General features: G+C 41.1%; 1 protein-coding gene across 1 annotated transcript in view; it reads right to left on the reverse strand.

Moving 5' to 3' along the window:
• frem2a (FRAS1 related extracellular matrix 2a) overlaps nt 1-24,131 on the reverse strand; it is a 51,271-nt gene extending 27,140 nt beyond the window's left edge. The window contains exons 1-3 of the mRNA XM_054626082.1: nt 19,148-24,131; nt 16,325-16,414; nt 5,683-5,829 (exon numbers count right to left, since the gene is read on the reverse strand). Coding sequence (XP_054482057.1) covers nt 5,683-5,829; nt 16,325-16,414; nt 19,148-24,122 — 5,212 coding nt within the window. The 5' untranslated portion in view covers nt 24,123-24,131. The remainder of the gene's footprint in view (nt 1-5,682; nt 5,830-16,324; nt 16,415-19,147) is intronic.
• Between the last annotated feature and the right edge of the window lie 1,967 nt (nt 24,132-26,098).

Raw genomic sequence — 26,098 nt, forward strand, 5'->3', positions numbered from 1 at the left:
CTAGTAAAATGAATCCACTCAGCTTGGCAACAATAATGAGGCTGGAATATAGCCCAAGAGATGATTAACCTGGGAAATGAACACCTTCTTAATAATCCTACTTTTATCTGAAAGAGCAAGGACAGACAAGAATAGGACAGAACAGAAAGGATAAAAAAAAAAACTGTCTTCGAGGGGTGAGCTTTGACTTAAGCGAAAAATAAAAAAAGAAGAATGAGAATTCAATTCCATCATGTTCCCACATGGGGTTCCTCATATTATTTATGAAGCAAAGAAGATAGGAGGAAAAGAGGAAAGTACGGGAAAGGGAAGAGGTTCAGAGGATGAGGATTTTGAATGTGGAGGGTTTTATGAAGGGAACAGAACGGGAAGGGAAAGACAAAGATGGAGAAGAACCAGTGCAGATACACTGCATTGGGTAACAGAAGCTGTGGTAAAAGAAGGATGTGGGAAAATAAAAGACAGAGCAAGAACAGAAAGTGAATGTGCGCTGCGCTAAGGAAGAAGGTAGACATAAAACGAATGACAAAGGAAGAGTAGGTGGAGGAAGAATATAAGACAGCCTATGGCATAGACCCAGGGCTATAACGCAGTAAGGGGGGGAGGAAGAAAAGACATGGTGTCTTTGATGAGGAAAAGCAGGTTAGAAGCAAAAGGACCAAACGTTCTCCGTGGTGAGATGAGGTGAGGAGAGATTATGGATGAAAAGAACAGAAGGTAAGACAGGTTAAGTGGGTGGACAAGTCAGTAGGACGGTGTCATAGGAGACAGGGAAACGTGACAGAACTCAATTAGAAGAAGACACGGAAGAGAGCAAACACCCAGGAAGAATAAAGCTGAAGGTTGATATCTTAGCCGTTTTTCTTTCTTTTTTTTTAAAGAAATGACAAAGTGAGGCATACGATTGAAAACAGTGGTAGAAGAAACTAATCTGATCCCGATGCTCTTGTCCAGCCCTGCTCTGTCTGAGCTCTGCTATGCGGGGGCATCTTTGATCCTTGATCTTATCTCTGCTTTCCTCTGACCCTGATCCTCTCCACCTGTACGTCCCGTAGTGATGGAGCATGTGCTGAGGCTCTCCCCCCACCGTTGTCTGGCTGGCACGACAGCAGCTTTCATCAGCTAACCTTTGCAACAGCAGCAATCTTCTGACACCATCGCTGGCTGTACAACTCCCCGCTTTCAATCCCTGACACATGCCACGGCTAATTTAACATTAATACTTCTATATACACAACTACATCATGCAGTGTCTACTTGTGCCATCAATTTATATTGGGCCTATATTTTTTTTATTTTAATTCCTGTTCTTTTGTATATTTACATGGAAGTTTTAAGTAAACAATTCTGTTTTCATTTACAGCTCTGGTTTTCTGTTGATCTTTTCTACTACCCACCCATAACCACCAATAGCACATTTCACACACACTTGTTAATTAATCCAGAAAGTATTAGTGAATTGAAGCTCCTAATTGTTTTTGGTTCAACTTCAGCCTATATGATTTTGAATGAAACATCGGCTCTGACATTAAAGTCATCTATTCAGCAAAATTTGCGAACAAATACTATATGTGATTGTTCCACTATCTCCACAAATTGGAGGTAAACAGGGTTGCAGTTTGTATGCTGTTTATCTGCTCTGGGCGTAAAAAAAACAACCTTAATGTCTCTGTCGTTTTATTTTCTGACTGCACTGTATCATCACCATCATCTTTGTTGTGAAAGTTTTTTGTTTTTTTTGCATTTTACAATTGTGATTTATTAATGTGTGTGTCTCATGACAATGAATACATATAAGTGTTTTAAATTGCCTTTGCAGTTTTGATTTTGTTAAAAGTTAACATTTTACTGTCAAAATGTGTTTCTATTGTTTTGCCCATTACATTTCAAACCAAATTATAAAGGCAATGACAAAAGTGAGACACATTACAACTTGAGTACCATCAGCAGAGTAGTTTTTGTCAGCTTTAATACTTAACTGACAATCAACGATATCAAGGCAAAATGAGGCAACTTATGAAGAGGCCAGTCAAGTGCATCCTTAACGGACCCTGCAAAATTATGAACTGTGGCGAGGAGAAAACTCAAAAATCATTAAGACTCCAGGCAAACGTATGAAAATTAAATAAGCAAAGAGGAACACAAGTAAAGCCTCCACAACACTGACTCTTAATGAGATATTTGCTTGGCAACGACACAAACTACAGCCTTATGATGACTTCAATTGACACCAAACATCAATCAAATGTATTATTACTGTGTCAGCATTGTATTGGATTGGTGTTCTTGCTATTTTGTCCACCTCGAAAATGTCGACATTCTGTTATCGGTTCATTCACTCCATTCTTTTGTTCACCAGCCCAGCAAATTGAAATCTATGAAAGTTATTAGGCTTCGATCACTTTCTGTTTCTCATTTTGTGTTGCACTAAACTAGACCGTATTTCATCATCAGTGTCTGAAAAAGATCCAAACTGGGCATATAGACACAAAAATACAAGCAAACATACACAGTTTATTTAAAGTAAATTGTGTAAGGGGGACTTTGGTTTGGTGCTGTGGGGTAAGATCCACTTTTAAATATTCCCTCTCTTTAATCTTCCTTCAAGTGAAGCACTTATGCATAAAAAGCCTCAGCTCAACATGTTGTAGCTACGTCGACCAAGAAGGAAATCACATTGATGCATTTTAGCACCACGTCTACATTCCATGCTAGTCGTACATTCAAAAGGAGGTCTTGAAAGCGAATGTGTATGCATGTGTTGTGTGTGTGGTCAGAGATAACCAGGTGCTCACACACCAACTGTGCAAAGAGATGAGAGTCAGAATGAAAGCTTTCATGTGTGCCCAAGAGATACACTCAAAACCTCCCCAAGAGGTATCACATATACACACATGCACACACCGGCACATACACAGGTAGATAAGTATTAAAACTTACATAAACTGCTACACTGTGGTGCTAACACCTGACCTGATGATTAAAAGGGGATCAGAGTGATGATGAGAGGTGGGAAATAGTAAAAGCTGCTTAGAGCTGCTGCTTCTCCCAGACTGAACTAGCTGACAGAGTCATCCTCATCCTTTTAAACTTCAAATCAACGCAAACACTCAGACATAAGCACAAAAAACATGCTGGGCTGTTGTTTCTAGCATTAAATCACCTCCATCTGCTGGTCAAAAAGCTTGTTAAAAAACGCTGGCATTGATCTTTGTGTAGCTGGCTGGATTTGAGATTTGAGCAGCACAGAGAGCCAGAAGTGTGTTCTCTGCCCATTCTGTGTTTTGTACAGTGATGATGAGAACTGCAGCCGGCATGATGCTCACTTTATTTTTAAGTTTGCTGATGATTCACTTATTGTCATTCTTCTGACAATAAATCAAAAATGTTCAGCCTAAAAAAAGTTAAAAGGCTCAGAGAAGCTGTTCATATGCCACCAAAAGCGGAGGAAAACCCCACCACAGGGGTCCAATTTTTCTTATTTTTTTTCATGTTTGACTAAGTCAACAGTACACTAAGGAATCATTCAACTGCATGGCTCGGCTTGACACAACTTGACTCAAATCCCTTTTGGTATCATTTTCTTTTTTTGTACCCCCTCAGTGTTTGCAGGATGCTCAGCTTAACCCTGTAGCGACGCTGCTTGAAACTGCATGCATCATCTATAACATGAAACTGGGACGCAGTTCACCACTTATGAGGCGTAGTTTTGGCAGCTGCCATTGGTTGGAATCTGGGTCAAGTGAATACAAAAATTGTGGTCGCTGTAGGTTGACTAATTAAAAATGGTTGGTCTGTGTGGGATGTCTCCTGTTGCCCTAGTGACGATCCTTTATGACCGGTCACTGCTCCACAGTGTTTTAACTCCAACCTCTTGGGTCAGCTCGCTTGGAGCCTTGACCGAGGTGGTACCAAAAAAAGTAGGCTTATCAGCTACCAGGTAGCCCACTATCAACAAATCTTCTAATGGAAATCAAAAAATTCTAATTGTGAAAGTAGCGTTGTATTTTGTCTGAACTTCATGTCATCTCAATCTCTTCCCCACTCTCACTCTTACACAGCTGTTCAGGGACCTGACGCATCAAACCCACCCACATAACGCAGCTTGACAAAGACCGAGATATTGGCTTGCTTCACCTCCCATCTATTGTCATAAATTGGGCTACACACTGCAAAACAGCAGTTGCGAAGACTACAACCAACAAGTAACTGGTGTGCATGGGAGAGAATAAAATGAAAGCAGCCTAATCAAAACGTCTACTCCAAATAACACTGTGAAAAGACAAACCAGCCAACCGGAAACAGGTGTGGCAATATAAATGTAAGGCGGTGGACTCCTGAACGTGTCGCGTGTCAACTCAGTTCTTAGGAAGCTCCAAGTAAAACACATATACACAGATAAACATGCATTCATATCTATAGCTTTTCTGTAGATAATTATGTTAATCTTGACATTAATGATGTCAGTGATGCTATTTAATCAATGACTTGAACTAATTTATTTGTGGATTTCGTTGTATCGACCTGCTCTGTGTAATGCATATTTATTTCTCTTTGACAGTCTCATGTTGATTGATTTCTCATGCCCTCATAAACTACTTGCCCAGCTGGGGTAAATAAAGCTGAACTGAACTTTGAAAATCAAGGAAAATAGTGGGTTGCTTTACAAACACTCAAAATATGTGTTGAAAGGAAATGTTGCAATTGCTTTTTGGCTTCAACTGTCAGGGATTATGTTTGGTCTGTATGTGTGTATTGGAGAGCAGAACTCCAGGTGAATGATGAGGTGAATTTTGACAAATGGAAGAAGCAAATTACAAAATTGTGTACACTATTCACCATCATACAAGTAAAAAATAGAAAAATAAGGTTCAGATTGTGTTTTTTCATGAATTCCAAAGCATTTTGACATTATCATTTTTTTTTCTTTTATGCTTGTTGCAAACAGAAAGAGGAACGTAGAACTGACAAAAAAATGAAACTATGAGTAGCCTGATGTAATGTAAGAAAAGTTTAAATGACTGCTACAGAAAAGGAGACTGTCATAGATTGTCTAGTCTGACAGAATGAAACAGACTACATTACATTACATTACATTACAGTCATTTAGCAGACGCTTTTTATCCAACTAAGAGGCTGCAGTTATGTTAAAGCTCTGTGAGGCTGTATTCAGTCCCAACAGTGCTTTGAGCTTAATACTTACATCAGCATGCTAACAATTGCAAATTAGCACAAAAGATAATGTCGTGAATGTCATTGGTTTAGTCATTAGTATCTAGTCCAAAAACTAAATACCGGACTATTTAAAACTTTGACGTGATGATGGCGCTAGATGAAAGCTCAGAGCATCAACTAAATCCTAACAATTGTGTTTACCAGACTTAATGACAATCCATCCAATTGTTGTTGAGACATCACACTCAAAACATAAAATGTAAACCTTATGGTTTTTTGAGCATTTAGGATTTATTATCTGAGGACCATGAATATCTGTAGCAAATGTTGGGACATCCATCTAGGAGTTGTTGATATTTATATTTATTTTGCAGTCTGGACTAAAGTAGTGGACAGATTGACAGCCTGGCCCGGAACCAATCCGCTGGCCTGGTTAATATCACAAACCAAGTCCTCTTGGATTAGAGAATAAGAGAGTGAGAGAGACAGAAAGACAAACAGACTTACCAATGAAAGACGTCTCTCCCAGGTAGCCTCTCCGCCTGAGCACCACCTCCAGGAACTTGTCCTCCTCGTCCACCACGTAGTACTCTTTCTCCAGAGAGATCCAGGCCCAGTCCAGACGGAACTGCTGTCCCTTGAGCTTGTTCCCACCTGGACAAAATGCATAAACACGTAAATACATTTTGTTACTCCAGATTGTAAATGTTTTTTTCATCCTTTTTTTTAAATTATATTTTATTTAAAAAACAAAGTCTCTCATACCCATCTGAATTGCCTTAATTAGTTTCTTGTTCAATAACCCTATGCGAAAGTGGACTTACTGTCCTAGTTGGAATACTGTATGTTCTGGGGTGTATCTTTGCTCATCTAACTGCCAAATGCTGAGTTCAATATTCTGTGTTCTGTAATTTCTGTAAAACTGTAATGAAGAAGAAATGTTTTAATTATTTTCTATGTACCCTCCAAATGTTCCAAACGTATCTGCTGCAGACTTTTTACAGATTCAGAAAAAAGAACCATAGAAAGATTATACCTTTCTATATCTAACAGTCAATCTTTTCATGTGCTCTCCAATTAAATTCAAATTTCCTTTTGTTGAACAGTATTTTCTTCTCGCTTGTGCACATCATCCTGAGGATTTGATGCATGGCAACCAATCAGCGTTGCAAATGGCCATGTTAGTGCAAGGCTAATAGAACTACTCAATAGCTGCCACTTCAACAAGCGGACAGGAAGGATACTGCTTTGTGCGGCTAATTTACCCACCTGCAGGTGTGAAGGATTGAGCCCTGCGTTAATGAAAGGAAATAATTAGATAGCATTGTAAAACTTGAATAAAAGAAGTGGAGGAGGGTTTTTTTTCTCTTTTTTCTGCTTTTGAATAGTGATAAGGAAATGCAGAGGTGGAGGATTGCACAAACTTATTGTGTAGGTTGTCAGAAAGGAAATCTGATTTAGCTCTACTGAGGACAATTTGAAAGCTGTTTGTTTTTTCAAGTAATTTATGCTTCTTAAATGCTGGAGCAGTAAGGCAGTTAAAAGCACACACAGCAGAGCACTTCATCTCCATCATTGTAGAGGTCATAAATGTCAGCAAGGCAGCAAAGTTGTTCAAACATCCTAATGCAAAAAAGTTGATGCTCCTCTGTAACTAATCCTGCAGTGACAATCTGATAACAGATAAAATAGGATTTTCCTACCACGATCAATAAATGCTCTACATAAAAGGTGGAGATGTAACCCTCCACCTCCATAAGTACACAGGCTCAGCCCTCTGTTAGAATAAAGCTCTAACACTGAATGCCAACACGGTGCTAAAACGAAGCAGAGGTGAAAAGTTTAACACTTTCTGGCTTGGCAGACATAGCTACAACATGCTGAGGTGAGGAGACAGCTAATATAATCAGAGCTCATGTATCCTCCAAAAAGCCTGGAGGCCAAGTTCAGGCTTCACTTAGCGGTTGTGAGAATACGAAATTGCGCACACACACACACACACACACACACACACACACACACACACACACACACACACACACACACACACACACACACACACACACACACACACACACACACACACACACACACACACTCGCAAATACGCACAACGTTTCAATCCCAACTTCACTGCAAACTTCACTTTCATCCAAGCTCCCTGATAGTAAATGCATCATAAGCTGCCTGAGATCTAAGTGTGTCTGTGTTTGTGTGCGCATGCATGTTTGTGCGTGTGTACCAGTCCTTCTGTGTGACCTCCCACTGAGGGAACTGTGCAAAGACAATAAGGATCTGGGACAGAGGGCTTCAGACTGTCTCATTCCTCCAGCTCTTCGGAAGGATAAAAGACCTCTCACATGTGCTGACCATACAAAAAAACTGCTTTGAAATCATCCTCAATAGAGCTAAATCCACTTTACAGCCTCTTTCAAAGGCTTTCCAAACAAAAAACTCAACACAACACCCTGATTCTTTAGAACCAATTAGGGATCATAGTTTCTGCAGAGAAAGTTTCAAGGATCAGGACACTGAGAAATCTGCAGAGAGAAACTTTGATGCTGGTCTGTGATGTAGGAACTACTTTAAAGCATAATAACTGACAGTTATATCTATATTTTATAATCATAAAGGGTTTGAATCAAAAGGCATGTAGCCATATTTGTTCAGTACTGCAAGTAAACATAAGTGTGCTGCACATCATCTAAAGTATCTCACTTTTAGCAAAATAACTTAAATCCATCAAAACCAAACAGTTAGTTGGTGAATACATTTGAATAAGGAATGAGCTAAACATCCAAATCTATTCCACAGAAGTTAGTGGAAACCAAACCAGAGCTATCAGGAAAGTGAGTATTGGTTTAATCCTCAGGTGGCCAGAAACACAATAATGTTGCCGCTGGATGCAGATAGGCAATTGTTTGCCAAAATGTTAGCTTTGACAGAGAGACTATAATGCATGACCAAAATTAAACACTGCAGAGCAATTGCGGATTTTTAAAACGTTTTAAAAGAAAAGCAGAGGAAGTCCCACTTTTATTTCCGTAATGTATTTTCATACAAAGAGTATCAGTACAAGCTCTCCTTCCACAGTAACCCACCCCTTTCTTTTCTCATCAACCTTCTCTTTCCAAAGCTACACAGATCCTTGACCCCTGAAGAAGACCTCCCAGAAGGTACAATTATTTTTCTCAAAATCAGAACAAAACAATTGCTACCGACCCTCACACACTATACACCTGAGCATTTTTGGGTTTAGTGAGAGGATCCAAAGCAGAATCTGTCAGCACATTCTTGATCTGACTCGGACTTTTTGAGACCACAGGACTGGCATGCTTGTTCTGTTTGAGTCAGCTTGAGAGTTTAGTAAGACAAAGAAATATCTCTGATCATAGGCAATATTGAGTGTGACAACAACCAATGTTTTTTAGATTAAAATGACTTTTTCTTACTTTTCATATACATATAATATATATATATATATGATGATTCCCATACTGTATAACAGACCAGAAAGCACCACTTTCGTCTCTTCCTAGCACATAAAAATCACCACCGTTACTACATTAACCAACCAAATCATCACTACGACCACTGATTTGTAGATCTGCTGTTGTGAAGGTAACGGTATGTCACTAAGTGAAGAGTGCCAACTTGATGTTTTACATAATATCGTATAACTTTCTTTATGCTGTATACTGTACTGTATGTTACATGCGTCGCAGCTACACAAATAATGTGTTGTTCACACACACACACACACAAATAATTATCATTCATAGCTTTTTGGGATGTTGGAAGCAAGTGTTAAAGTGTGTGTGATTGTTGTAGTGAAGTGTGGAGGGAGGGTCCCTATCCTGCATGAGGTCACCTCTCTTTTTGCTGGACCAATGCAGGAGCATGTAGTGTTACAGTCATGTTATTTAGATAAGAAACATTACCACGGATAAAAAAAAAATGTAGATGTTTTACTGACTTTATCTTTTTATTCAAAAGCTTTTGGCTACAGTTAAAAAAAAAGCTGGGCTTTCTTGACTTTTCTTGAGTTTCAACTGTATGTGGGTGTGTTTTCGTGTGTGTGCGCGTGTCAGAGACTTTACATCCAAAATCAAAGAAAGTGTTTCACAGCGAGGCGATGCCTTCTGCTGCTCAGTACATTTATTCTGCTGCTGGCAGTGTGGCCCTTTACTCACTGTTACTTCTCCATCTGCCTTCTGTACTCCTTTGTATACGAGTCCCCATCTCCCAGTTCAACTGGCAACCAACAAACCGGACGATCTCTCGAACCATGAAAAACTTTCGAGAAACATTGGACTAGGAAGTAATCGCTAAATCTGCTATTTATTCAGTTGGCAGCGATTTCCTTTATACAGAAACATGTATCATGTGAAGCGTTGCAACACTCTCTCTCTGCTAAAATAGACCACCAGTAATACTTTTGTAGTAATAGGAGCCCACGCACCATCAATCTGACAGGAGTACTTCTCTAGATAAATCGTGATGCTTGACAAAGTACAAATATCTCACTCCACCTGAGGATGTTTCAATACTTTTTAGTTTACCCTGATAGATGTGTGCCAGTCGCTGTACAAACGCTGGGAGGATTTGCATGTGTGCAACTAGTGCCAAAGAGGATCACACAAAGACTGTTATGGGTTCAGCACTCAGCTGTGTCTTTCTTCTACAGTATGTGTGTGTTTATGTGTTTGTGGAGCCATGCATGTATCCAACTGAAATCAGGTCATTCTTACAGGTCTTTTAGCAGCACCTTAATCCATTGTCTTTGTCTGTGTTTATTGTATGTGTGTATCCCACTAGATTTACACTTCGCCCAAGGCAATCAGCATGATAGGGGAAATCTCCTGAGGTGTGGTGAGATATATCAGTAGGCTGACCAGGAATTCATGGCCCTGGGCAAACACGAGTATTTAAAATGCTGCTCAACTCGAGGGCAAATTGAAGCCAACGTTTGTGAGCTCTCTTTGTTGTTAATCTACCAGGATCGAGTACATTTTGACTGTCGGACTGCCGCTTTACATGCGTGTAGATAATTATTTCCGCTAGTCACTGCTTTTGATCAATCCCTTCACACGACGTCAAACCAAACCAAATGGAAGGACGAATCATACACAGTATACGTGATTGTGTCTCTGTGTGTGCCTTCTGGCAACACAGGAAGTGAAGGGCACATACATTACCCCCCTTCACCCATCTTAAAGAGATACAAGTAGCATGCAGCAGAGCAATGTTTCCTCCCTCCACTGAATAGCCATCAGGCATGAATGAAACACCTGAAGCAACCTGGCACATGAAACCATAAGAAACTGACATCTGGGGCAGAGGATCCTCACTCCTTTGAAGTTCTTGTGGTACACCTAATAACCGTGAGGTTTTTCCACTGATGTCTACAAAGACAGCCGTATACGACCCTGGGCATAGCTTAAAGGGAGAAGGCTCGAGGACAAAGAAATGGTGGAGCCGTGAGGTGTATGTGTGCGTCTGCAGTTGTGCATGAGTGTGTAGTCACACGCCCGTTTCAGTGTGTAAACGCCTGTATGTCTCTGTGCGTGAGTGTCAGCGAAATGTCTCCTGCAGGATTTTTTTTTGTGCTCATCACAGAACTTCAGCACGCCGATCATTTCAGCAAGTCTCCCCATGCCACCAATATAATATTTAACAGAGGGATGAGTTTAATATATCTCGGGATGGTTACTGTCAATCCTGAGAGCAAACTTTAAGCACAGAGATGATAAAAAAGCAGCTGAAATCTCGGGTTTCTCCTTCCCAGTTTTTTTCTGCACTCATTTCCATCCTTAAAACAACATTTTATTTTGCCAGAAATAGGGAATTTCAACTTCAACTGTTTACTTTTAGATGTAAGGTTTTGGATAGAGTGTTTAAAAATAAAAACAACAAAGCTTAGCTCACAAAAGATCCCCAGTGTTTTGTATTTTTTGGATTACAATGTGAAAAGAAACATGATAATAAAGTATCACTTTACATTTTTATGGTAATATGATATAAATACAAATAAGGTTTGAGATACATTTTAAATTATATACTAGGAAACCAAGACGGTAAGGATAACTTATAAAGTCGGTAAAGCAGGGATGGAGTATTTATGTGAGCTTTCAAACTGTTTCATTATGTATAGAGAAGGACAGGGTGAACATTAGGTGAAAACAAAAACCTCCTAAGATAAAGTAACTGTTGGAAAAAAAAAGTAACTCAGAACATTTCAATGGCAAAATAAATGATCTAGCTTTTTGTTTACTCTTGAGATTAGGGTGTTTGGTCATGCCTGCGTGTTTACACATCGAGCGTCGGGGCTGTCAAGCATAGAGGGATGCAGAATCAAAGATGATTAACATGAAGAAAAATCTCTTCAACAAGTCTCACACTCTCATCGCAACGCTCTAATTAGATGCAGATCATCGCCAGCGACGTTCACAACTGCAGAATGTGCTGTAATCCTACAACAGAGAGATCCATCAGCACCAACGCTGACAGAAAAACACGGCAGGCGGGCACAGGCAGCAGGAAAAGACAGCAAGGGTGTGACAGTAAAACCCGATTCTGATGCCTGAGACAGAGTCGACACTCGGCACAATAAACCGCAGCATACTTTGAGATTAGACTCAGCAAGACAGGAGGGCAAAATATTAAGACTGTACCTTGAGCGGAAAAGAGGACATTGATAGGCTGTTAGACAGACAAAAATAACACTAAAGAACAAAATATATAATGAACATGGATGCTGAGCAGCAGGGTAAAAGACTGAATAAAACACATCCAACAAGATCTAACAGTGACAGTGTGAGAAGGGAGAGATGAAGATGATAAAGAAAGGAGTTTGGTCCTGGGAGAAGTGAGTGACAGTAAATTCCTTAATGCAGACAGATAGAGAACAATCCTCTACTAAATCCAGGCGACGTGTTAGTGCGTGTGTATGTGTGTGCCGCATGCTGATGTATACCTGCTGCCCTGATCTGTAAACTTTATTGGACAGGTTGACAACAAAAAAAGGATTAACCTCAATTTGTGGCCATGGTGACAGTCAGTTTAAGCCTGTAATTTATGGGGTTTTTCACATCACCTTCCAAAGCAGGTGAGATCTTTTAATGAAGAGGATTGGAAAAGCACAATGAGTTATAATCTTTGGAAAATAATAAAGACAGCTTTTTCAATTCCAAACATTCAAAGAACTCCAGCAATCTAAACTGGATTATATCAGTGTGTTCATGGATGACATTAAACTTCTGAGCAAAGACATAATCAGAATCTGTCATTCTACTATTGAGTTAAAGAGTTTAAAAGTCATTATAGAAGCAATTTAAAAGTGACTGCTGAATGCTTATAAATAATTTGCTACCCTTATCGTTCAACAGAGAGGAAAACAGAAGGCCTTTTGAACAAAGGGAAAAAAGTCACAGTGGCACCGCGGATCCACAGCCAATCACACATTATGCACAAACAAAACTGATGATAAAGAATTGTTGCCCTTGCAGTGCAGTCTCCGTGATAATTAGTCTTCTAACACCAACAGGGGGAATGTCAAACGCATAGTATTTTGTCATATTCAAGAGATATTTTTGAAGATCAAAGATATGCAATGTGTATTGAGTTCAGTGAAACATGGATAAAATGGGGATATAGTGGCTGCAGGTGATGTTTTAAGGGGAGATTTTGTAAATCTGGATAAAGCCGTGGTATGTCAAGGTTGCTATTGTGAAAGAGGGGTGAGGATGGGATGAAAGGATTATATTGTAACAATCAACCTTGTTTGCAGTGAGAGGAGAGACACACTGAAGAAAAGACTGGATGAGCAGAGCGACTGAGACTAAATATTCTGGTCATATTCAGCCTTCTCAGAAAATAACTTTCTATATTGAAGTGTAACTAAATGAAAATGACAAACAATGTCTATGTATTTTAAAGTAGCTGGGTTATTGCCGTCAAATAAAATATGTAATTCAACCACTTACCCTCAGTGGTATCCAGCCGTGCAGAGAGCTTCTGTTATAAATATCTCAAAACTTGGAAAATAAAACCCTAACTGTGTGCACTACTTTAATTAAGTGAGAAAATGTGTGCTTTTGTAATTTCAATGAACTAGCCTGTTAAGCAGAACTGAATGGTTAGATAATTAAATCAGCAGGTATTGATATAATTAACTCATTGTTTGAGGCTTTGCATTACTTAGTTTGTTTTGTATATTTGTAAGTGAACTTAATATATGTGTTTTGTTTTTTTGACAGAACATGTTTATGACATTTTTATAGATAGAGGAAAAGAAATGACAGACCTATCAGTAGTGAAAATCATCATTAGTCTCAGACCTACTTTTTTATTGTAAATAGTTGGTAAGCATTGTTTTCATGGTTTTCCAAATTTCTCCATTGTAATTTTTGTTTTGTGTTGCTCCATTATAACTGTCAACTGAACAACCCAGGGCCAAAGACAAGCCTGGGAAACAAGCCATGTTGCAGCCCATTACAGTTAACCATAGTGATCCCAGTGGGTATTAACCTGTGACAGAAGGTGCTTCCTTCCACTCTTCCCCTGTAGATGAGCCTGTAATAGGGCCATGTAATTACCAGTGGCTGCCTCAGAGCTCTGCCCAGCTCAGACGCCCAGGGCTCTCATTACCCACAATGCTGCCTGGGCTCTTAAATATCAAATACCTCTTTGTGCTGGAGGCCCCACCAGCCTTTATCCTACAGCTACCCCTCTGTGTTCTGCTGTGCATGCATGTGTGGGATTATTTGCGTGTCTTCCCATGAACATCTGGATTGGTGTACCTGCTTACATGAATGTAATGATTCACATAGCACTCACTTCCTGTGAAATACAGGCTTGTAGACATGGAGGAGTTGATTTGGGGGATTTATGGGTTGGAAGAAAACTGAGAAGGATACTTTGTACTTTGTTGTACCTGCTGCTGTGAATCACTGTAGTGCAGCCTTTTAGCGGTATGTTAACAGTGTTTTATCTGGAGTCAGTATCACCAACCCTCTTGCAAGGAAGATGGCTCAAGTGTATCCAGTAAATTTATGGATTGAATATATAAACTCATGTACGTCAATTACAGATTTCCATTTTAAATGCCATGGGCCTTTTTTGTTCAGCAAATAGCGTAGAAAACGAAAGAAAATAAGTTTACATGAGCATGGACAATCGATTTGTAAATATTTCTCCTCTCATGTGCTTAAAAAAACTGTTACTCGTCTACACATTACCACTTTCTCCTAAGTGCATAAGCACCACAGTATGAAAAAGGAGTGCAGAGCTGTATCACAAAACCATTAGTTTGTGTTTTTTAGCCAGAAATTGTGTAATATGGATTTATTTTTTGGAATGTCGTTGGTTAGGGCATACACTAGTTTTAAACCTGAGGAGAGAATCACCTAAAGTTATCCATAATGTCAACGTTATGTTTTAAACACATAGTTTTGTAGTCCTGTGATTGAGAAGTATTGTTAATTTCTCTTCAAAGTCCATTCAATTGAATTACCTCAATGGTGTGAGGTTCAAAGGGCTCTACAAGAGTTGTTCTGTGAGTTCTTAAACCATCATATCTGATCATAAAGGAAGTAAATTAACAGACTAAGAGAACAGTGTACATACTTATATAAATAAATAAACACCCCTGCTATGATAAAACAAGGGCATCTCTTATTTTTACTGTACATTTAGGGGAGAACTGCTCAAAGAAATGGGTGGGGTATTTTTAAATGAGTTTTTTTTAGGCATAGAACTACGCACAAAAAATGTAGGGTGAGCACCACTGAATTAATTCAAAAATAAGAACGTAAAGGAGCAGAGGCCAATAACAACTAAACCCATAACCACTATGTGATCTGACTGCTTTAAAAAAAAAAAAAAAATGAATGTGGACTTGGAGTTGTGGTGTTGTGGTCATGACACTTAAACCTAAACCACAAGGACAAAAAACATCAGGAAGCATTAAGAAAATGTGCTTCTAAAAATACTAAGACCACCATCCTTTTGTGTTTGTTTACGATAGCAACTTCCATGCTCTTCCAGTCTTGTATGCGTTTGCAGTATTTCTTCATTTGTAGTGCCTTATACTTAAGGTTTATGCTTTTCCTCATTTACATTGATCTCAGGGCCCACTGATATAAATATCCCAATAATTGCTGATCTCAGACAAATTCTTCAAGCTCTTAAGCTCTCCTTCACTCGCAGAAATTTCCTAAACGAGACTCCCAGTCGCTGACTGCTTAATGAGCTGCTGCCTCAGTAAATGGACTCTAATGTCAAGCCTATCGCAACGAACATATATTATGAAATGTACAGAATTTAAAGGGGCCATTTCATGTGCATAAATCAGGAAGGTAATGATGGTCATAATGCATCTCAAATTAGATGTATCAAAGAGGATTTTACACATAAAAATTAAAGTATGTTGTTCAAACTGAAAGCGCTCTTTGCTTGATGTACGAGATTTGCCCTAACTCCCTGGAGGCAGACATGAAATATTGACATAAGCATAGTTTAGACTGAACAGCTCAGTGCTTCTTTAATTTGATCTATCCTCAGGAATTACTTTCCTATCTGTGATGAACCTGTGAGCCTCATCAGGCCATCAGCAAGTTAACACGATATAGCATCACCTGTAGCGTACAGTTACAGACAGAGGGCCTCTGTCGGCCCACGCACATTTTTCAGGGATTAATATTCTGACCAACAACTGCATTGCTGCTTTGAATAGCAAATCGTTTTTAAAGTCAAATCCTGAATCAAATGAAATCAAAGCAAATAAAAGTCGCCTCATGCATCGTAAGCTGATAGAGCTTTACAAAAATTTACAAAATTAAACCCCCTATGAACTGGAATAGGAAGTGTGATTTTCTGAACCCTGACAACTACAGTAGAAACTCAGACAGAAGAGGAGAGATACAGATTCACCCGAAGAGATGAGTCTAAAGGTTAGAGAGACCATACCATACCCAATAAGTGACAGGTTTGATCTTCACCTGAGCCAACTTGTATCTATTAAAATTTAGTTGAAATTTTGGTAAAACATTCAGGACCTTTCTGCTCATGCAGCAAAAAGCCTCTGTGCAGAAAGAAAGGTGGCTACAATTTAAATGCAAATATCAAGATAAAAAAGGTGAAATCTTACCGTTATCCTCAACGGAGAAATGGAAGAGATCAGAAGTAGCATTTTCTTCATTCCGCAACACATAGCAGATGTTCAGGTCATCAATATCAGCTGTAACAGGAAAGTAACATGGAGTTAGGAGTGATACAACGGGAATAAAAATCAGGGCTACAAGAAGCACCCAAAAATAAATTCATGCAAATATGGTACAATCCTCTTAGCCTCAAAACCAACATAAGGAAGACAAAAAACAAGATCAATAGCAAACAACAACAAATGTTTCGATGTATTTAATGCCACGCAAATGAAGGCCAGTGTCGTGTAAATGATGCATGATGAAAAGTTGAAACTTACACCAATAATGACAAGGTGATGGCTAAATTATAAATTGTATTTCGAAATGATTTGCCCTTGTCAAGATAAAAAAACATATATTCATGAAACAATTAGCATTTAAAGATAAAAAAAAAAGTTTCACGCTGGCTACACAGAAATAGCCTCTAACACACTTTGAAGTTGAATTATGGCTTTCTGGCTTGTTCAAACACTCTCTGTCGAATAATTGTTCAAAGATGGAAGCTGTCCCGCTTCAACACCATATCAGCTAAAGAAACAGCAGGTCTCTAGTATCACACTGATTCTGTTCCTTATCAGCACTCAGCATGAACAATTTTCTACCAGAGAACGCATTATGAAAGTCATGCCTCCGTAATCCAGGACGATAAGGCCGCAACCTCACATCCGAGACGGCTCGAGCTAAAACCAACAAAAAAATTAAATCCTGAACCTGCCAGCTCTGTGTCAACAGCCCCGAAAACCAGGTGACAATGGATCTTTTAATGACAGACGAGAGTAAGAATGTTAAAAGCAGGATTGCGGTGGATCACTAGGGTACACTTCCTCAGCTGTTTTCCTAGCTTCTTGAATTACAGGGTTTCTGCCTGCCTTTTTTTTTTTTCACCATTCTCCAAAAACGTCTATTACAGTGCCGAAAAATCATCAAGACTGTGAAAGGGCTTGGCCTCTGACAACCATGTCCTTCAATAATAGATGTCAGCGGAAGGAGGTTCATAAAAGTATAAATCCCTGACTCTTGCTGGGATGCCTCTAAAACCTCTTAGGTGGCTGCCTGTCATTGCTGCCTCTCCTAACATGAGGACAGGGACAAAAGCATTCAACCATCTTTTATTTGCACATAATTTGATGTTTTTTGTAACAGTATTGTTCTACTTTCACTTTGGCGAGTATCGATCTTCTCACATTGGGAGAGGCGGCAAGAAAAAGGCTCTTCTATGGAGTGTTGTGACACAGCCGTGAACCCGAGGACCTTGCAAATTTAAAGTCAGCACAGTAAAACCAGGGGCACATTGTTCATCAAATATTTAAAAAGAAAGCCTCATGGGATGTGCCCTGGAAATAGGAAGAGTAAATAAAGAGCGAGGGATTGTCTCTTTCACTTGACTGATTCCTCTGACGAGCTTGTTTGCTCTCTCTCACTTTACTCTCTCACGCCCCTTGCCTCATTCTTTATTTCTCTCATGCCACCTACACTTCCCCCTTGCTTTCTGCCTCCTTTGCACTCTCTTCCATTCCACTTGCTCCCTCTGCCCCCTCTTCTGCCCCTCTGACCCTCTGCCTCTCTTTTCTCGCCGCACTCTTGTCTCATCTGTGCCTTTATTTTTTCAAAGACCGTAGGCAGTCTGACGTGTCCGATTCCTGTTGACTCAGGAGCTCTTGTTCACTCTGTTTCTTCAGCCCCTGTCTGTGCCTGTGCAAAGCTGTAGCACAAGCAGGTGAATTTTCTTACTTGTTTGTATAATTGCCTCAGCGTGACATGAAATACTGCATTGATTGCATCGCTTTAAACCTCAATCAACAGCATTGTCGCCTTGATTCTGTGTGTGTTATCAGTAAACAGACATGCACACATGCAGGAAGGGACAAATTCAGTACCGGCGGCATTTCTCGCTTTGTATGTAAATGTATTATTTTGAGAGTTTTCAGGGTTTATATATGATTATCTAAGATGCACAAATTGCTATAAATAATTTCTAATTCAGGTCAAACCACGGGCATGGTCGGCAACTCAAATGCCATCCTTTAACTAAAAGATCTGCTCTGACCTTTTCACATGATCCTCTACTTCTGTCCTGCTTCATTTAACAAACCACTGTAGAGAACATCAGATGTGAACATCTCCCCGGAGAGGCAGAAAAAATAAATTATTCATCCTTAACCGTCTACAAGACATTTGTGCCAAACATCAGCCTCTAACTTTGGTCTGCTAATTATGATTTGATGAGGAAGGCACATCTAAATCAGGCCCACAAATTAACTATTGAAATTCCCATGACTGCACTTGTCACACATATGAATAATTATTACTCCATAAATTAAAAACTTGTGAAACATTAATCAAAACGTACAGGTTTGCAGGGATTTTTTCACTTCAACATTTTGCTCTGAATTTAGTCATAAGGAATATAATGATTTGATTCCAAAAAATGATTCCATTTTGCCAAATAAGCACAATAATGATACTCAACAATGTTAAAAGATGTTTGATTCGGGGAATTATTTTTTTTTATGTAAGATTGACATTAATGTAGTTTAGCTCACTACTAATAATGTAAGGTAATAATGTAACATTTCTTGTTACAGTATATTAGAGAGTGGGATGACCATTAAGGTAATTTTGTTTACCAGAACTGATAATTACATTATTAAATCCCTTTTTTTCTGTCCAACATCACTCAGCCACTGAACAGTACATTTGATTATGCCATCCACATGCAATATTCATGCAAAGGTCATGCATTATAATACCGGTGGGTGTTTGTTTACCTTGACTAAATGTGATGATGGAGTTGTTCCCTTGTGCCAGATTAACGATGTAGCCATGTTTGGGCTGCGTGGTGACGTGGAACACCAGGGAGGCCAGGGTGCTGTCTCTGTCCTCTGCTCTCAGCACTTTGGGGCTGATGGGGAACCCCAGGTGACCCGTGGCCAAGATCTTTAAAGCAGGTGCACCTCTGTTCACCACGATCTGGGGGATGCCGTTGTCAGAAGCCACAATGGTGATCTTCATGGTCTGAGGGCGCCGAGTCTCGAACACAGTGTCCGGGAAAACGTAAAAGTCAGTGTGTGTGCCATCGGTGACTGTAAAGGAGAAGGAGTCCTCTGATGATTCGGTTCCGTCGTGTTTGTAGCTGATAAGGTTTTCATTGAGGTCTTGTTTGGTGAAGCTGGTGACGGGTGTGGACTTGTTGTAAAGGAGTTTACCATGAACAGGCAGCTGTGTGACTGAGAACTTCAGCAGCTTTTCGGCTGTGTCCTGGTCCTCTGCGGTGAGCTCAAATGGTGTAATCAGCTTAATCTGCCCTTCTGTGACAACCAAACTATTTACAGTAACAACGGGTTTCTTATTATCAACATCCACTATGGAGACTCTGAAGGTTCTGAAAATAGGATTGTAGCCGTCAGTGACTTCAAATTCAAAACTGTCCATTTTCACCTCATCGTCTGAGGTGTGGATGTAGTAAATCTTACTGCCAGCCAGCTGGAGCTGAGAAAAATCCACAATGGGCATCCCAGGAGTATCTGTACACTCCAAGTGGCCTCTGACAGGGGCCCTTGTGACAGTGAAGATTAAATTCTCATCAGGGCTGTTGAGATCAGTAGTGCTGAGAAGATCTGTGGTCAAAGTCACTCTGCCACCTTCTCTCAGGGACACACCTTTACTGACCACATCAGGGAACACCATGTCAATACTGCCCACAGTAATGTAGAAGTAACGATCAATTAGTGGGTTCATGCCGTCTGTGACATCAAATTTAAGCAAGTCTCGGATGCCCTCCTGACCGTTGTGTGTGTAGAGTAAAAGCCCTGCGTCGATGTCAGCTTGTGTGAAATTCATGCCCAGCGTGATGTTCTCCAGAGACCCGGATGGGGTTTTCCTCTGCAGGAGACCCTGAGCAGGCCCGAACTGGGTGATATATGTGAGCGTACTGTCATCTGAATCTAAATCTGTTGCTTTGAGCACTTTGTTGTTGATCTCTTTGGTCTCCCCGATTTCCACCTCCAGGCCGTCGTTGATGAGCATTCTGGGGGTCTCGTCATCGACAGCAATGATCATAACCTTGGCTGTTTTCTGCACAGAGTACTTTCCATCAGTCAGAGTGACATCAAAGCTGTCCTCCGTTGTCTCTGAGTCATCGTGCTCATAAATAATACTTGATGCCTCCCTAATCTGTTCTAAAGTGAAATTAGTCACCAAAACTGAGCCGGTGGATAGCTGGTTTAAAATGACACCATGTTTGGGAGGTTTGGAAATGATGAACATCAGCTCCTCAGGTGGAACATCGGCGTCGGCACCATTCAGAATTGGAGTGTCGATGACGACGTTCATTCCCTCCATCACGACTATCTCCCTCAAATAAATCTCTGGCTTTTCATCATTTGATGGGATGATGACAATTGGGAAGAAATGGTTCTCTGAGAAATTGATCCCATCAGAGCACCTAAATGTGAACCTGTCTTCCACTGGCTCTACCCCTTTGTGAATGCTCTGCACATAGTGGATACTCCCCTCCCTGATGCCTCTGATAGTGAAAGCACTGATAGCTGTTCCTGACCTGGACTTTTCTGAGCCTGGGGCAGGTGATACATTTTCCACATAGCCGGCAGTGGGCTGGACAATGATGGTGCAAAGGATATCATCCGTCGGAGTGTCATTATCATCAGCGTTCAAGTGCTGAGGGCCGATGGCGTATTTCGCCCCTTCAATGACACTAAATTGAATCCCAACCCCGACCTCAGGGGCCTGGCTGTCAACAGGAAGGATAGTGACTCGAACATGGACCCCGTTGACCTTATTTCCACCCACCGTCCAATCATCGGACATGTCTGTGAGAGTCAAATTGAAGCCATCCTGCTCAGAGGAGAGACCTATCTCCCCACCAGTGTGTGCATACACAACTACGCCATTAATAATATCAGCCTGTGTAAACCTTGTTGCAGGCACTCCTTTAACCAGTATTTCACCCATTGCTGGGGGATCTTCCACAATAAAGGTCAGCAAGAGGTCATCTGTGTCATCATCATGGCCTTGAATGACATTTGTTGTGATTTCTGTGGCTCCGTTTTCCAGCACATCCATATGTGAGCCGATTGTCCCCGGAGGCAAGTTGACGGTTGGAGTTTCATCATCGACCGGCTTTACATTAACTTTGACCGTCACGGTTACAACATGAATCCCATCACTGACATCCAGCTGAAATTCATCGCTCCTTGTCTCCTCCCCACCATGACTGTACGATATCTTCCCCTCTGAGATATCCTCAAGTCTGAAAACCGCTTTTTTCTCTAGATCAGTGAATGCAGCCTGGACCTGGCCATGTTTAGCGGGCTGGCTCAGAGTAAATGTAATCTGTTTGCTCTCTGTGTCGAGGTCTGTGGCGTCTAGCTCCGCAATACTGATGATGTGCATTCCGCGTTCAAACACAGTAAAGCCTGTGTTTGTAATCTGAGGGGGTTTGTTGTTGACGGGCTCGAGGTAAATAGTGAAAGCTCCTTCTACGCTGTTCCCAGCTGTGTCTTCAACAGTGTAACGAAACTGCACCACGTGGGCTGTAATTCCGAGCTCAACATCCGGGGGGCCGTAGGAGATTTTATGGTGGTTAATTTGAGCTTGTGTGAACTCAGTGACTTCAGTGTCTGGGCTATCTGTCAGAACCAAAGAACCAAACACAGCTGGGTTATTTTCATCGGTATCCATCGGGGGCTGGATAACTGTATATTTGAGGTCACGGTCCTCAGAGTCCAAATCGGTGTAGCGCAGAACTTCTTTGTTAAAGTGAGTGAGCTTGAACTCCTGAACAGTCATCTGCAGGGTGGTGCCAGGGTACAGCTCAGGGGGGATGTCATCTATGGGTAAAACCCGAATTATAAATGCACTCTCTCCTGACTCATTAGGGGGGTCGTTGTCATCCTGAACTGTGAACACAAACTGATCCATGATGGTATCTGTGCTGTGAGGGCCTGTGTGCTTGTAAAATAACTTTCCATCAGTGATGTCTTTCTGAAGCCACTCCTGCACCTCCTTCTCATACACTTCATCCTCAGCATTGAATTTCCAAGAGGATGGGTCCTCCGGGGCATCTGACTGTCTTAAGAGCACTGTGCCAATGGTGGAAAAGGGAGTTACAATGGTGAATTTAATAGTGGAGTCCTCAGAGTCAATATCTGCGGCGCTAAGCATGAGGGGAGATATAAGCATCATCTGGTTTTTGAATAGCACCAGGCCGGTGTTGGCGTTTATAATCGGTGGCTCGTCATCAGTGGGAACGATTGTAATAGGAAACAGGAATTCTACTTCGTTTTTTCCATCTGACATCTTAAAGACGATGTTGTCGCTGTATGTGTCGCTCCCATCGTGCTGGTACACAACGACACCTGTTGTGAGGTCAGCAGGTGTGAAGAGTTTCCTGTGGGAGCCCAGCACCATGAGGGCCCCGTGGCGCAGCCCGTCCACCACTGTGATGGTGACCGTGTCCAGGTTGTCTTCGTCGCTGATCTCCAGGTTGTGGGCGCTGAAGAGAGGCCGAGACTGGCCCTCGTACAGCAGCTGACCCGTGTTACGTGTCACAACAGGGGCCAAAGAGTTCATCGGCTTCACGACTATCATAAAGGCAAAGGGGTCTGAGATGGCCCCGTCCGTGTCTACCACCTCAAACTCAAGCTGGAAAATCCTCTCAGTGTCTGAGTCCAGGGAGGGGGGCTTGTAAGCAATTTTCAGATCTTGCAAGTCTCTCTGGTAGAATGATGTGATGGGGAGGTTTCTGTCATCAGTGCTGACTATGTAGCCCTCCTCATAAGATAAGGGAGAGGTGATGTTGAAAATAAGCTCATCTGGGTCTGACTCGGCATCCTCAGCGGCGAGCATATCAGGCGTGAGGGCGGTCATGACAAACTGACTGATCTCCATCATCATCATGGACACAAAGCTGGGTTTGGGAGGAGTGTTTTCCTCCCCCTCTTTGATGCGAATCATAAGATGGAAATACTCCTGTGTCACTAAGTTCCCTTCCTTATCATGCAGCTCCACAACCATGGGAACATAGTCCCTATTGGGAGACTTGCGTTCAAACGTGTGCTCATAGCGGATGTCAGCTCGTGTGAATTCATCACAATCCATCATTTTGGAAAGTTTCCCCTCGTCAACGAGTCTTCCATATCTCGGCAGTTGGCTGCCACTAGTCAGGGATGTGACCTCGCATTTATAAGAGTCTCTGTCATAAGTAAACTCTAAAATCTTCTTATCAATGGGGTTACTGGTCGCTTTGAGATTATCAACAGTGAGAGGCATGTTTTTGGTGAGTAATTCTAGCTGAGTAAAAACTACTTCAACCTCCATCATAAACGGGATGATAACGGTTTCGGTTTGCGCGTCATACCTGAGCTGCAGACGCACTCTGTCTCTAGCCGGACTCCTGGAGCCGTAGTGCACGTATGTCACGTCATTGGGACCGAAATCACACGGAAACTTTTTGGGCGAGAGATGCCCCGGTCTCTGTGAGAGAGGATCGTTCTCCAGGACGGTGATGCTGCACCGGTCCCCCGGCTGCGTCTGGATCACCAAATCATTGATGGGATCGATGAAGACCGATCTCCCGAAAGGAACACGTATTCCGTTGTTGGCCACCAAGATTGCATCTTCTGACAGTTCAGATCTCAGCGCGTAAAATAGTCCAGAGCTGTCGGGCTGCGCGAGAACGATACCTGTTAGTGAGAAACACAGGAGAAGTCTATGGAGCAACATAGCGACGGATGTGATCCAACCCACCCGAAAACAGTCACTCTGCAAGAGGTGTGTGGGGCGGTCTTTTTTTTTTTTTTTTACTCAAAAAGGTAAAAAAACCCAAAAAGTGTTGGGAGTCAGCTGGATGCCTACACGGTGGTGACTCCCGTGCGTAGAACCGTGCGGACCCTCGACATACTCAGCCAGAATAGCGCGCAGGAGTTGTAACTTCAGACATTTGAGAGCCTGTGTGCAAAGTGCTACCGCCCACCTCTGCACATTATTGGAGGATTTTCAGGGCTTGTTACCTCAGCCCTGTCGCCAATGGGCAGTGTAGCTGACATTCACAGGAGAGAGAGAGAGAGAGGGGGGGGGCGGGGCTAGAAGATGAGCTGAATTATTCAGGTTCATCACACATATTGTCGTGCAGTTACTGAGTTTCTCCTGCCAGAGTCTCTAACAAGATATAGACTTACAACATTCCCCAAAATAAAATGATTTATGTTGTGCTCATGAGTGCTCTCCTTAACACTGAGACATAACACATAAGCATGTGTCACCTGTGGACATTCAGACTGTGGGCATGCAGATATTTGTCATGTGTCAGAAATGTGAAGTTCAAAAACATTTTAATGAAATGAAACATTTAAATATCGCAAAAATGATCATTTTAAACAAAACTAAGCATTTGTTTATTGTTCATTAAAACAGAAAATGTATGCACAAGCAGGCTAGTCTGCTGCAATGACCATTAATCAATTTTATATATATTCTTTTTTTTTTTTACATCTTCAAAAAATAAAGCTCAGGGGCATCTTACACTGCAAAGTCCCTTGATCCAGTGTGATGATGGATCCTTGTAGATTGTCATCTGTCTCTCCCTCTCAAAATATTTCCTGTCTCTTCTTCAGATGCTTGTGGTATTCCATGGCAATCTTGAGTGCAACAGAAACCTAATTTTGTTGCCGAAAACTTTACTGAAAAATTGTAAAATAAGGTTTAAGAAAGATGTAGGAGTAAAATGGAGTATGTATCTTTTTCAATTCATGGCTAAAGTATTCTCATCACAGTGGACTGATGGAAGGAATGACCCTGTCACTGTCTGTGTAAACTATGATACAATAAAACAAAAATCCATAATACTGCCATAAACAGCAGCAGCGGGTTAAAAATGTACCTTTGGCCGACAGGGACTAAAAAGTGCAGCAAATAGTTTCTTAAGGCTGTAGAAAATCTATCTATCTATCTAAGTCTAGTGGTCCTAGGGGGAAATTTGTACCGCAAGATACAACATCTTGCAAGGCTTCTGTAAGTCATGAGAGAATACGCCTATTTCTTTTCCTGTAAGTGGGCTTTTTAATGTGATCAATTCTTTGCAATTTAAAACATTTTACTGAATACTCTTTGATTTGATAGTTAGCATTTGCATGGAGAGCGATCTGCAGGGGGATTTGGCATCAGTTGCAGTCAAGTAAAAAGCATGGCTGCCATTACTCACATGTAGGTTGGTAAGTTTTTGCAAAGATTTGTATGATTACTGAGAAACATGTACTTTACAGGACCGTACATGAGTTCAGAGGGGCCAAGCATCAGCACCGTGAACACACAACAATGTATACAATTCATACTAACACCTTTACCAGGTAAACTCACAGTGTTGCTAAAATCCTATTGAAGGATATTTTTCTGCCCAGGAAACTGGTTACACGTTTCAAATATGAATATTTAAAAAGTTGCACGCTGTTCCCACAAACCTGACAGCCTTGAGTCTCAAAAATCTCCATACATAAGCCAGATCCTTAGAAGTACTGCTTGTGACTGCATTTTGTTCCTGACTCAACACCACCCACGTTTTAAAATTCCAGGTGATTAGAGGGTTTCTAGTGCCTTGTTATTTCAAAGTATGAGGCACCCCCAGCTTTTCCAGCTGTCATACTTTTTATATGTACCTGAACATTCTTTTTGTGACTTAACATGAGAAAAGTTAAATATCCACT

The sequence above is a fragment of the Anoplopoma fimbria genome, chromosome 24 (assembly GCF_027596085.1).
Source record: "Anoplopoma fimbria isolate UVic2021 breed Golden Eagle Sablefish chromosome 24, Afim_UVic_2022, whole genome shotgun sequence".
NCBI classification, from domain to species: Eukaryota; Metazoa; Chordata; class Actinopteri; order Perciformes; family Anoplopomatidae; genus Anoplopoma; species Anoplopoma fimbria.